Source organism: Prionailurus bengalensis, chromosome F2, assembly GCF_016509475.1.
Source record: "Prionailurus bengalensis isolate Pbe53 chromosome F2, Fcat_Pben_1.1_paternal_pri, whole genome shotgun sequence".
NCBI lineage: Eukaryota > Metazoa > Chordata > Mammalia > Carnivora > Felidae > Prionailurus > Prionailurus bengalensis.
The window spans coordinates 20350391-20363768 of NC_057353.1; the positions used below are offsets into that span (position 1 = coordinate 20350391).

Genomic DNA, 13378 nt, shown 5'->3' on the forward strand with positions numbered 1-13378 from the left:
CATGCAACCTCAAGATTGTGATTGCTAAACTCCGTATGAGGAGATGGAGTTACAGGTACAGAAAATAATTTGCCCAGGTTCAAAGAGCCTGTAAGAGGCAGATCCAGGATTCAGACCTGGCTTCTGTCTGATTTGATTCTAAAGTCTCGCTGCCTTTTAAAAAATAATTGAGTAAGCAAGCAATATTTTTAAAATAGTAGATTGAGACCATCAAAGTGTATCTGGGCTTTTCATTTGGTTTTTAACTCCTGCCTCCCTTTTCAAAACACATTAATTTTCAAATTAATAGGAACATTATTATAAGAATAAGATGTGACAGGGTGTTTATTGTTGCTGCTTCTTGGGTGGTTGTGGTATGCAGCCTTAGGATTAAACCTACGGGAAAAGTATGGCAGAGTCCCAGCGTGACACATCTTAACGTGTTTTATGGTTTGAAGGGGGAATTACCAAAGTTTTGCAAAACTTTAAAACCTTGTGCAAGACCTTGATGGTAAAAAAAAAAAAAAAAAAAAAAAAAGACACATAACTGTTTTAAACTGTGAAAGTACCGCCTACCATGCAGTGTTCACAAAATTGTCTCGTTCAGCTTCAGAAATCGGAAACAAGTAGCTTGATTTCTCCACCACAGTATCAGCAACTAGAAACGCAGTCACTTCGAAGCACTATAAAACTTTAACCAATTATTTCTCCTAAGAGCTCTAGGAATGTTATTCTATCCATTTGCTGATACCAAAAAATGAAGATACAAAATTGAGGTTAAACTGAGGGGTTTTTTTTAACGTTTATTTATATTTGAGAGAGCGAGCGAGTGAGCGAGTGCAAGCAGAGGAGGTGCAGAGAGAGGGGGAGACACAGAATCCGTAGCAGGCTCCAGGCTCTGAGCTGTCAGCACAGAGCCCGATGAGGGGCTTGAACTCACGAACCACGAGATTGTGACCAGAGCCGAAGTAGGACGCCCAACCGACTGAGCCACCCAGGTGCCCCTGACGTTTTCTTTTTTTCTTCTCTTTCTTTCTTTCTTTTTTTTTTTTTTTTTTTTGGAGACTAAGCTGAGTTTTTGATGACTAGTGGATCTCAAAGGGAAAAGAAGGAAGACAAAAGAGGTGAAGGGCTACCGAGGCAGGCATTGAGAGCAGAAACTCGTTGAATGCTTAATGATATCATTTTGATGGAGAAACTGGGAAATAAAGACTGATTTTCAGACTGGGTTGGTCTGAGAAACTGTGTTGTGTATGCTATGTGTATATTTTTAAGTTCTTAAAACAAAGAACTACATGTGTAAAATTTTTTAAATATGAAACTGAAGCTTAATAGTAAATGTATAAAAATGAAAAATCCTATGATGATAATATGCAAATAGATAAGCTAGGAGTTTATGACTGACGGCAAGTTTCAGGTCCTACACCTACACAGACAAAGACATTATTTCTCTAAAATCTGCCTCTTTTGAATATCACATAAAAAGGGAGAATAAAAACAATGAACTCTGAGAGGATGCAGTCAAAAACAGATTACAAGAGATAATAATCTCCCCAGCCCTGAAGGAAAGCAGTGTATGAATACTTTAAGAGCATTGGCCCTGAGCCCCCAAGACACTGTTCATACTTGCCTAATACTGATTTTTTTTTTTGGCACCACAAAGTCCAATGTGTTTTTTTAAAATATTATTTTCTTAATTTTTTTCTGTAGGCAAAAATATCAAAGAAGAGAGGCAGAAAATGATCTCTGAAAAAAAGAAAACCCCAGGAAGAAAGCTGTCATGTTCCGTGTTTCAACTTCACAAAAGAATTCTGACTAGAGGCTTGAGCCTTTCAAATCTCTTGTCATTCAGGATATGAAATTCTAATCTAGCGGCGTGGCCAGTTGAGGCTCCGACTTAATCAAATATGCTGACTAGCTGAAACAGGAGGTGGCTTCCTTTCCTTACTTCTGGTTTCCATCTTTAGTTGGCTTCTCACTTGCAAATTATGACAGTCACTTGCTGTGCAAGCAATGAAAATTCCAACGTAGGGGAGGAGAATCAGTGGGCACCTAATTGAGTTTTACTAGATGAAAAGTTACATCACCCTGCCTCACCTCAGTCTCCTCTGTCTTTAGGGAATTGCTGAATTTTATATAAAGCCTATTTATAAACCACTGCAAGTGATACTTGCATTCATCTTGCACTGTGACATCATTTCCTCATCAATAATTTAAGCAGAAGAAAGGGATTAAAGGGACTCTGAAGCGACTTCTCATACATGAAAAAACAGAAACCAGCTAAACTCTCCAAAAGATTAATTCGGGCCTCTTACCTTGTTCTTTGATCTGACGAATTTGCTTCACAGTTTCTTTTAAGATTGCACATTTGTCAGGTTTGAAGTTGAAGTTGTCTATATCATTAAAATTTGCAAAAATCAGCTCTGCGAGTTCTTCAATGTATTTATTTTCCTGTTCACGATTACGCTTCTCAGTGCTCCTCTTGGGGCTACAAAGAAGAAACATGGTTTTTATTATGCATTTGAAAAAAAAGCTATTATAAAAAAAGAAGCATGTTACACAAGTTCTAATAAAAAATAACAAACAAAAGTCACTTACATAAAACATGGAAGTACTTTGGGGGAAAAAATCTGAATGTGTCCTACATGTTGCATGTTTTACTGAAATCAAACTCACCCCAGCACGTGATTATAGATTTACTTGTGTGATCATTTGTTCAATGTGCATAACGTCCCCCAGTGGACAGTAAGCCTCACCAGGACAAGGATCAGGACGATCTGCTCATCACCAACCTTAATACAACACTTGGCAGAAGTGGGCATCGAATTTACTGTTGAATACATAGAGTGATGTTTTAGACAAGCAAGGGAGATTATTTTATACAATTTTAAAAATTTACGTAAGATTAGTAAAAGAAGAAAGGGAATTTAACCCAGTTACAATAGGAATAAAGAAATGGCAGTGATTTTTGGTAAAGCATAAAAAGATACAAATAAACCTTCATCGTTTCACAGACTTCTTTAGGATGTTGGTAATCAAACCAGTCTTTTTAGATAATGCAAAAAACCACAGTGCAGCTAGAAACAAAAGCGAAACTGACCCGGGATATTTGTTAACTCTCCAGTCTGAATGACGTGCAAAATATAAACAGTCTAAGGTCAACTGAAGTTTTAAAAAGTTAATGGAAAGGAGGGAAAAATAAAAATTGGCAAGATCTTCTCATTTGAGTTTAAGATAGCAAGTTCCCTCTGACACTAACATTAACAGCGTACAACCTTTTTTTTTTTTTTTTTTTAGTCGAGGGCCCACTAAATGACATTCAAACGGTACAATAAATAAGGAAAGTTGTTTGACCAAGTAACTTTCTGTAGTTTTAATATATAATTATTTGTATATAATACCCAGTGATAAAATTTTGTAGTCTGTAATATACTTCCAGGCACCAGCACAGCACTAGGTAAAACATTAGCCCCTCCACTGAAACAGTCTCCATTTTATCAATCTGTCTTCTTGAGTGGATTCCTGGCATTAAAGACATTTGACAGACAGAAAGCTGAGGACGGCCAGGAGGTAGTAGGTAATCTAGAGGTAACATACTGGAGCTAAGGGTTGGAGGCTGGGATGTGGACAGTGACGATTTAATAGACTTGTTTTGCTTGGCAACTAACAGGGGAAAAGGCAACATGAAATATTGGCTTTCTGCTCTGTCTCCTTCTCTGCCTGTCTTAATGACTTTCTGGTCCTCTTCCCTTTTGTTCTCCATCTGCTCCTTTTTACCGGCCACTTAACAGAAGTTGCTGTTTGTGTTTAACTTTTAAAATCGTTTATATGATTTAAGCCCTCGAAAGAATGAAGTCTCTCTTCTACCTTTGTTTCCCATTTGCCTAGTTCTCATCCCCCAAAATGGGTTAACAACTCTTAAGTGTTTCTTAATTATCCTAAAACAAATGGTTTTATACCAGTGGTAGTACTCCATAAGGGTGCTCTAAACCTTGTTTTTGTCTGTAACTATTCTTAAGAGATTTTTTTTATATCAATCCATTAAGTGTCTTTGTTCTTTTTCACAGCTGTATTGTAGTCTAGGTTATGGATGTATCACGGCTGTTTAAACAGTTCCCTATAGACATTTAGGTTTCTCCTAATCTTTTGCAATTATTAAACAATGCTGTTTAATAGCAAGTAACGTCAGTGTTTGTCATTTTGCATGTGTGAAAGTATACTGTTGGAAAATTCCCAGAAGCATGCATTTATAATTTTAGTAGATAATGCTAAATTACCCTGCATAGGGATTATAACAACGTACACTTCCATCCATAAGATGTGACATGGAACTTGCTTTAAATCATTTGTTTTACTCACTGAAGGGCCACAATCTTTGTCACTAACTCACAAAACAATTAATAAATAAAAATAAAACCCAGCGTATAATTAACAGCAAATTCTACTATGGGATCTCTTGTCTTTATGACATTCTGTGATCTAACAGAACCGAAAATATGGAAGAATAGTGAAGCACACAGGGGACATCAGAAGTATGTAGCTTCCTTCTTGTAAAGAATAATAAAATCTGCAACTCATTAGCATAACCAAACATAAGCTAAATAATACATATTTAAAGGTTTAACTGTTAAGGAGAAAAAAACCAAACACAACATTTCGATTGGGTGTAAAATCAATGCTAAAATATCAAAAAAGCAGGCATGTGGCTTTCATGGCCAATACGGATTCTGTTTTTCAGCAAGAATCTAACCTGGGTCCAAGCTGGTCAGGACATTCCTTGCGCTTTCTTGTCTCTGCCCTGGATGGGTCAGAGGTATTTTCTCCCATCCCACTCATCTTGAACACATATCAGCAACTAAAACAAGAAAGGGGGAGGGGGGTAGAAAAAGAGAATAGAGCTGATGATAAAGTGCCTGATCAATTTACCAACCATGAAAGAACTTTGACTTCAATCAGAAATTTGACAACAGTCATTAACACATTGTTCTGATTAATATGCATGTGTAACTTCTAATGAAAGGGCTCAGTTTTTGTTTACCTTGCTTAAAAGTTAAGCATCTGTAAAGGTTAATGTTTAAAAAAACAAACAAGCCTACCTCACTGGGCCCATACTCTTTAAACAGACATCGTATTTCAGCGGCACCATCAACTACAATCTGCTAGCCCTGGGTTTCTGCCGTCAGGCTTCAGTTTCAGGAGTGATCTTGCACCCACGGGGAAACTACAGGTGTTGCAAGGGGCTCCTCCCAGTCTCTGTTTTGGGTTGGCCAGTGTGCAATAGCTCACCCATGACAGACAGCCCTGGCAAGAGGCAGTGCCCCACCACTAAGCCGAATGTTTCCCATCTGACCAGCTAGATCTGACCCGCCTGTCCTGGCCTTGCACAAGGCCTCCGTGAGCAATGCTCCCCAAACAGAGGATGTTCGCGCCTCCCCCTGGAGTCTCCCGAACCCTCCACCCCCATCCCCCACCCCGGCAGCAGCTGCCTCCCAGCTCCCTTCTCGCTCGCTCGTAGAGCCCTCTCTCCCCAGCAGCTTCCTAAGCACACCTCCCCTCGGCGGTTTCCTCTCACACATCCTGCCGCTCCTATGTTCCCTCCCTCGGCTAATTCTAGCTGCTATCACCAAAGGTCTCAAAATGCATTTAAAAAAAGAAAAGAAAAAACCCCAGGGAATATTACTGACCCTAACGAAGGAGGACAATAACTGGCTCCTGCTTACTGGGTTCCTTCCAATAAGAAAAGAGCCGGATATACAGTAAGAGAATCAGAGTATCCGTGTTGGTCATCATTAGCAAAATCAAAATAATATTTAAATATGTGAAGTATGGAATGATAGAGGTTTAAGTTCTAAAAGAACTAAACAAAGGGACTAATAACAGATACTGGGGAAACAGTAGAGGTGCTTGAGCACAAGGTGCTTAATAACTGCTTAGAAAAAAAAAAATGGGGCCTGAAAAGATTAAGTCAGTACTTAAGTCATTCTTAGAGTTCCAATTCTATACTAGTTCCCCCTTCCTTCGGTCTCCCAGGCTTCTAAAGTCACCTTCACCCTCCTTAGCTTTCTAGAGTGGCTTTTCTTCCTTTCTAGATTGGAAAAAATCAGACAGAAGGGCAAGACAGCCGAAGGTAAAGGAGTTAAGAAAAATGCCAAAGAATAACAGGTTCATGGAGAGCAAGGACACTGAGGAGGGTGGGCTAAGAAAACACCACCCAAGACTGATCGTTGTCACATACCCATCAAACCGCCAGCCTTCCCTCCGTGTACTCTGAGATGCTCAGTCTCCCTCCAGTCATTTCTTCAGGTCACAACTCTGATCCACAAGGGCAGAGGAATGAAATTTTTTCAGAGTCACGTGTAAGCAGGACGAAGAAACACTGTATCAGTGGAGGGGGGTCCCACCAATTGTACATTATATTCAAGACGTCACACAGGAGGGGACAATTCTGAAAGCTAATGCCTGAGCTTCCTGCTAGTTGGAGCCATGTAGCCAAGTCCCAAGGTCCTGTACTGTGGCCACAATTTGGGGCTGATAACAAATTTAATCTGTATTTAGTTACTCATTTAGAATTTACAAGGCACCAAGCAATTCCCAGCCATGATTTAATCATCCAAACAGACTATGAGAGTCAATCGAGCAGAGAAGCTAATAGCCAGCATCCACGTCCAAGGCCCACCATTTGGTTAGCTGTGGGACCTTAAGAAGTTACCTCTCGTGCCTTAATGACCTTGTCTGTAAAATGGGGATAATTATGAGCATCTCCAGCCCAGGACAGTTGAGCAGATCAGCCAATGGTGGAACTGGGATTATTTGTACGCAGCCTCGCATACTCCTACTCCTAACTAAGATGTTACGGCAAGGGTCTCCTCATCAAATATGTCATTCTTCTAGTAATCACACAGGCACAGTCAGGAGGGAGAAGCAGCCAGATATGGACTGCATGCGGTTCTGTGCTGGGCTCTTTCCCCTCATCTCAATGTCCCTCATTTATTCAAAGACTGCCTGCCCACCTGCCAGAATGAGTCAGGCTCAGTGCTCAGGAAGCACAAGGAGGCATGCTGCTCTCCCGACAACAAGGTTAAGAGGGATGATACACCTGTATGTAGGAAAAACTCCAATAAGTAAAATGGGTAAAGGTATTATATGACCGGTACTGGCTCCCGCGGGCTGTAAGATCCAAGAAAGAAGAACACTTTGCTGGCTCGGTTAGGGAGGCACAGGGGTGGCCTTGAGAAAGACCTGTGAGCTCTAACAGTGGGGAGGGGAGGGGAGCCAGGGCATTGCAGGAGGTATAAAAGGACAGCGGGGAAAGCAAAAACCTCAACACCAAAACCCTTCTCAGATGATACCTATGAACATTCCTTTTTAGCATTTCTCTTGGAACCACAATTCTCATGGTTTCACTCATGAGCACATAAGGAAAAACATTACCCATCCAATCTAAGTAAGCTTTCAATAAATGAACTAGAGGATTTTCACCCTGGAAGCAGTGTCCTACAAATCATAAACATTCAAGTGAATTTATTAAAAACTGCATTTATTTATTTTGAGAGAGAGAAAGAGAGGAGGGGTGCAGACAGCGAGGGAGAGAGAGGATCCCAAGCAGGCTCTGCACTGTCAGCACAGAGCCCGATGCGGAGCTCAATCTAAGGAAGTGTGAGACCATGACCTGAGTCAAGAGTCAGGTGCTTAACTGACCGAGCCACCCAGGTGCCCCTCCAGTAAATTTTATCATCAAAATATAACACCCAAACACCCAATATATAACAAAATGCCCTACATAGCAGCTATACGTGTTAAGTTTCTTGGTGAAAATTGCCATCCCCCCGCCCTGAACCCCAGGGTCTTGCCATATATATATTAAAAACAGCAGAAAAATCAGAAAACTTTTCAAAAGACACTTGATATAAATGACTATCTTACGTACAGACTATACTCCGTTTGGATTTAGCATCATTAACTTCAGCCATCATCGATTTAAAATTTCCCCCAATACATAAACTAATAATTGCAACGTGGCAGGAAGGGGCAGAATTGATACACTTCAACTAAGGGGCTAGAAGGAGTAAAGCAAGGAGCTAACAATTTCTGGTCTCAGTATAGAAAACCATTTGAGCAGACGGTTTATATTTTACTTGTGTCTACCCAAGACTGGCTCACAAACCACTCTATTTGTAGCTCTGAAACATCATTAATTTCCTCCTGAAGTTATTTACAGGCCAGGTTTTCCCTTTTATTACTAAGTGATAGTACCTTAAACACATTTCCTCAAAATAAATTTTAACTTTGTGAACATACTTGCTTCTTATTTTTCTGTGTCTACCCCATATGTCCTCTATTCTGAGCAATTTTCCGGGGCTCTGTATGCCCAGTACACACGGCCAACCAACCTGTAAACCACCAAAGGAAAAAGAAGGGGGGGGGGTGTCTATATAATTAGGGACAGGAGGGTGCGTTCTGCCGGCCATGGCCATCAGGTTGGGGATGCTCCCTCTGAACCACTGCTCATCAACCAGGGGAAAATAAAAGACAAGACTCCCAGAAGAAAAGGGTAAAAAAAACGGGGGGCAGGGGGAAAGCAAATTTAGGGTTGAAGCTGGGAAAGGAGGAGGAGGGTGAAGGTGCTGGCGGGCAGCAGCCTGCTCCCGGGCGCCTCTTTCTTGCCTACCACAGGGCCAGAAGTAGATGAAATCCTGGAGCAGACGTGTGGATTTATGTCCTGGTCTTGAGTGGATGAACCAAATAAATAACGGTGAGCCTCATTAACGAGGCGCTCGAAGAGAAGTGTGCTGCTCTAATCTGGATGACTCTGACTGATATTCTTAATGCCCTAGGTGAGGCTTCGCGGGCGGCAAGTGTTAGGATTTCACACCAGAACGTGTGCTGGGGCTAGGGGAGTTAATTTTCCCCCCACTCAAGTGACACGGATAAAAACCAGAGATGGACAGAATGATAGATTCGATAAACAGATTTACGACTACCAGTGTGCACTTAGGTACAGAAAAATCATCTAAAATAAACTATATGGATAGCTGACTTTTTTTTTTTTTAATTTTTTTTTTCAAAGTTTATTTATTTTTTTTGGGACAGAGAGAGACAGAGCATGAACGGGGGAGGGGCAGAGAGAGAGGGAGACACAGAATCGGAAACAGGCTCCAGGCTCTGAGCCATCAGCCCAGAGCCCGACGCGGGGCTCGAACTCATGGACCACGAGATCGTGACCTGGCTGAAGTCGGACGCTTAACCGACTGCGCCACCCAGGCGCCCCGGATAGCTGACTTTTAATGCATTTTCGCAGATCAAAGTTAAAAGTCAATTCCCAATAAAAGGGTCTGAAGAGTTTTTTGTCTGAAGAGACAAAAAAAAAAAAAAAAAAAAAGCAAAGGGCAGCAGTGAAGGTTTAGGAATCTTAATTTGTAAGCAGGCCTAAATTAATAGCTTCTTAAACTTTTTGCACATTTTCAACATTCACATGAAATCAAAATTCTTGAGTGTTTCACTCTTAGTTCTGAAACTATTCAATGTAAATCACAAAAACTGAAAAAGACACAAGTAAACTCTTGGGTCGTATCTGATGGTAATTACAGTCATCGAGAACAAGCCAGTTTCTACCAGATGCGAGGGGCTGTGAAAGGACAAGTCTGGAAAAGGAGTTTCAATTTGTCCCTTCTCGTTATCTACAACAAACAATAGTCCTGCTCTCACTGCGACTGTATGTCCTCCCCTCCGTCCTCTGATACCAACTTGTATCAACCAGACGGTAGAGTTACAGCCACCAGAATTAAGGCATGCTTTTTTTCCCAAAGTGACGGTATTCTGGGAGAGGTGAACAATGCCAGCGATGGCCCTAGCATCATGACAGAGAGCAAAATGCAATGCTGAGCCTCAACACAATTAAAAACTGTACTTTCCTTTCATGAAATTCATCAGTGTAACTTAGAGGGTAACAAAGCTGTTGCTCACAATACAGTCTCATACCATTAAAGCTAATTAATCACCCAGACTTCATGCAAACGATAATGTGCATTTTATCTTTTATCAGTACTGGCCATCTTCCAAACAAGGCCTGTAAAACTGTCAGATTTATTATACGCGGAACAAATTCAGTTAAAGAATAAATAAGGATAAGACTGTTGCTGAAATCCAAACACAGTGAGTGATCAACATCAGATCTCTCTGTTGCTAGTTCCAAGCAATATTTTTTAAAAGTTAGACCCTCTCTGAAATTCCTCACTTTGAGATGAAATTTATAATGAAATGACATACAAAGAGCTGTTGAAACAACTTCTCTTATCAACACTCACAAGAGGAGGAGATACCTGATAAATCATCTAGTTCTTGATATGAGACTAGAGAGGCTTCTTACAGCCTCCAAGGCCTTCCAGGTTCTTTCTGAATTCTCTTTACGGGAGATACATGACATTGCTGGGGAACCTGTAGTCTGATTCCTCATGCACTTTGCAAGACTAAGAAATACTCAAGCAATACTGAAACTGTACGTAAATCTTCACTGAAACACCTTTCTATTTCTATTCTATTAAATCACAAAAGGATAATCTTCTCAGCCCTCCATCGGTCAGACGCCCATCTCAGCAGTTAAAGATGTATTCATTACTCCTTTATCATAAGTGAAAACATTTGCTCATTCTAAACTCGCAACAATTTTTCCCTTATAAAGTATACGGTGTTCTTGGGCGGGGGGGGGGGGGGGATCTCTTTACTTTCAGAAAGAACAATTTCTGGGCCAGTCTCTGATAAGTCTAAGGGAAAACAGTATCTAATGCTTAAAGACGCAAAATGTGCTTTTGGAGTAGATAGATCACTGAGAAAGGCAGAAAGCAGAGAATGGCCAGACCTTGGACGTCAGTAAGCCGATACAGAGACAAAGACCTCTAATTGACGGAGGAGGGGAAATACCTCTTTCCAAAGTGTCAAGTGGACAAAATTACCCGAAGCAAACATTACTTTGGCAAGACCCCAACTCTTGGCTAGAACTAAATATTCTCTGCAGTAAATACAGAGATTATGCAAGGACACACTGCTGTGTATAAGTAGGCAAACAAAGTAAGTAAGCAAAACAAAGAACAAATAAGCAAAGAAGAAGTAAAAAACAAAGAAATAAGCCAACACACACCTGCAAATGTAAGTACAACCATGCAGGTTTACGAAGTGCAAGGGTGAGAGCACAAGGAAAAACTCAAACTTTGACTTTCCACCGGCAAAAGAATTCGTGCACTTAACACAGTGACAGAGGATGCTACACAGTGTTTCCAAAATAAATTGTAGCTAGTCAAATGGTACATTCTTTTCCCCAGAGTGTTATTACCCTTTTGTACTAGATCGTAAGAATACTGTCACCTTCATCTTTACAGAACATTACAATGCTTCTTGCTTTTCATACAATATTAATTTACCTCACACATTACAGTGCGTATCTACAGATTCAAACTTGTAAAACTGCACGTTAATTCATACAGTGACAACAGACTGTAAAGTTTTAGGAAACTCACTTCATGCCAATACAGAAGAAAAGGCATCTTCTTTGGAAGCCAATTCTCATTTTAACTTCACTAGTTTTGAGCAACTTACTGCACACCTGACTTTTTACTCAGCTGCAACCAGGCAAACACAAACTACTATCATCAGGATCTGATTTTTCAGTGATGAAGCACGAACCGTTTGCAGTTGAAGACAGTTAAAGAGGAAAACACAGCCTACAACTCGGTACGACTATGCTCCGAGTCCAATGGCTTCGGCACCTACCTCCTCTTACGCTGTTTCTCACTCCACAGAAAAGTAATGCAGCGTATAAACAAATGTTTAAGCTGCGGACCTCCTTCCTTTTCAATATGCTCTTAGATTTACTTTTGTATAATGGCCTTAAAGTGGTATATTAGACAGTAACTAGAAGACATATTCCATTTTCTGACTGAAAGCCAATAATACTCATGAATTTTTTAGCTGAAAGACACTTCAAGATGCCACTGGGAAGACTGGAATAAACACATTAGCCTGCAAATGGGCAGCAGCGGCTCTTGAACACGTGCTGCAATGATCAAATAAATGGCCAAGCGCGCGTTCACCGGTGCCACAAAGATTCTGCCGTTAACATTTCCATCATCCGCGTACGTCTTAAAGAAGGAAAAGATCCTCTCGTCAAGTCTCATCTCAGCAAAAGCCAGCGCAGGGTGTGTGAGTAGCAGAGACCTGCGCTGAACTATCACTACCGACAGGGGGGAAAATGTCTAGCCTGACATCAGCGGCAGAAGACGGTTTCTACTTTCTGAATGCTCATAGGCTAAGTTCCTTAATATAGCCAGGCCCTGGGCCGCTTCTCTCCCCAGCGCAGTCAGCCGTCAGCCGTCAGCCGGCGCTAAGCCGGCCAGGAATAGCAAGGCTAGGTTTCAATAAGGCCTTGGCAGGGAAGGCAGGGAGAAGGGGCCGCACTGCCTGCGAAACACAAGCGCGGCCCTCCCCTTCCAGCAGGGTATACTCGGCCCCTGGTCGGTATTCCAAAAACCAGGGTTCACTGAAGGCTCAGGATTCTGGAAAGACGTCATCAAACCAAGAACTACAACGGGGTGCTCGTGTTGGAGTTTCAGAACTTGTCCAGATCAAAATTCATTTATCTTTCTTTATTCTGAAACCCATTTTAAACCTCTTTATGAGACTTAAAAAACCCAAAACTTCCTTAATTTAGGAGAAAAACTTACTGAAATGCCAAAGGCAAGATCATCTGTTTCTGTACGAAGGGCATTTTTATGATTCCAGGTAACAAAACATTTTTAACTAAATAAATGAAAGTCCTCTCTCATAGTATTGTATGTTGGGGGGTGTGTGTGTGTGTGTTTACTGACATTCATGAAGCACTTATTATGAGTTAAGTACCTTGCACACACTTTCGGGCTTAAAAATCCCCATTTTTATGTTTATATACATGTGTATACACACACACTCTCTCTTTCCCTTACAGATTATCTAACCTCTCTGACTGTTTCCACGGGTAATTTGCCCAAGTCACACAGATAATAAATGACAGGTCAGGAGTCAAACTCAGGTATAATTGTAGTAACTATTATTTACTGAGTACTTACTAGCTTGGCAGATAGTCTCTATGTACTTTACACAGACGAACCGCTTCGGGGCCTGTAACAACCTATGGTTAGCCCCATTTTACAGATGAGGAAACAGAGATATAGAATAAAGCAACTTGACCATGGCCACAGTTAGGAAGTTTTAGAGCTAAGAAGTAAGTCCAAACACTTCCTCATTTCTTAACCACTGCAATGTGAGCACTGAGGTTCCTGTATTTCAATACTTTCACTGAAGAGAGAAACACAAATTATTACATACTATAGAAAGCACTATATTTTAATTTAATCTGATTACCAGTGAATAT

General features: G+C 40.9%; 1 protein-coding gene across 9 annotated transcripts in view; it reads right to left on the reverse strand.

The window, feature by feature from the left end:
* Positions 1 to 13378, reverse strand: part of NCOA2 (nuclear receptor coactivator 2) — a 293750-nt gene that overhangs the window by 102643 nt on the left and 177729 nt on the right. For 6 of the 9 annotated variants that reach the window (XM_043601182.1, XM_043601180.1, XM_043601175.1 and 3 more), the window contains exons 3-4: positions 4730 to 4834; positions 2295 to 2467 (exon numbers count right to left, since the gene is read on the reverse strand). In XM_043601182.1, the coding sequence (XP_043457117.1) occupies positions 2295 to 2467; positions 4730 to 4815 (259 nt within the window). In that variant the 5' untranslated portion in view covers positions 4816 to 4834. Of the gene's footprint in view, positions 1 to 2294; positions 2468 to 4729; positions 4835 to 6214; positions 6292 to 8647; positions 8978 to 13378 lie in introns of those variants that run through there. The other 3 variants (XM_043601177.1, XM_043601178.1, XM_043601179.1) reach the window with 2 other exon arrangements.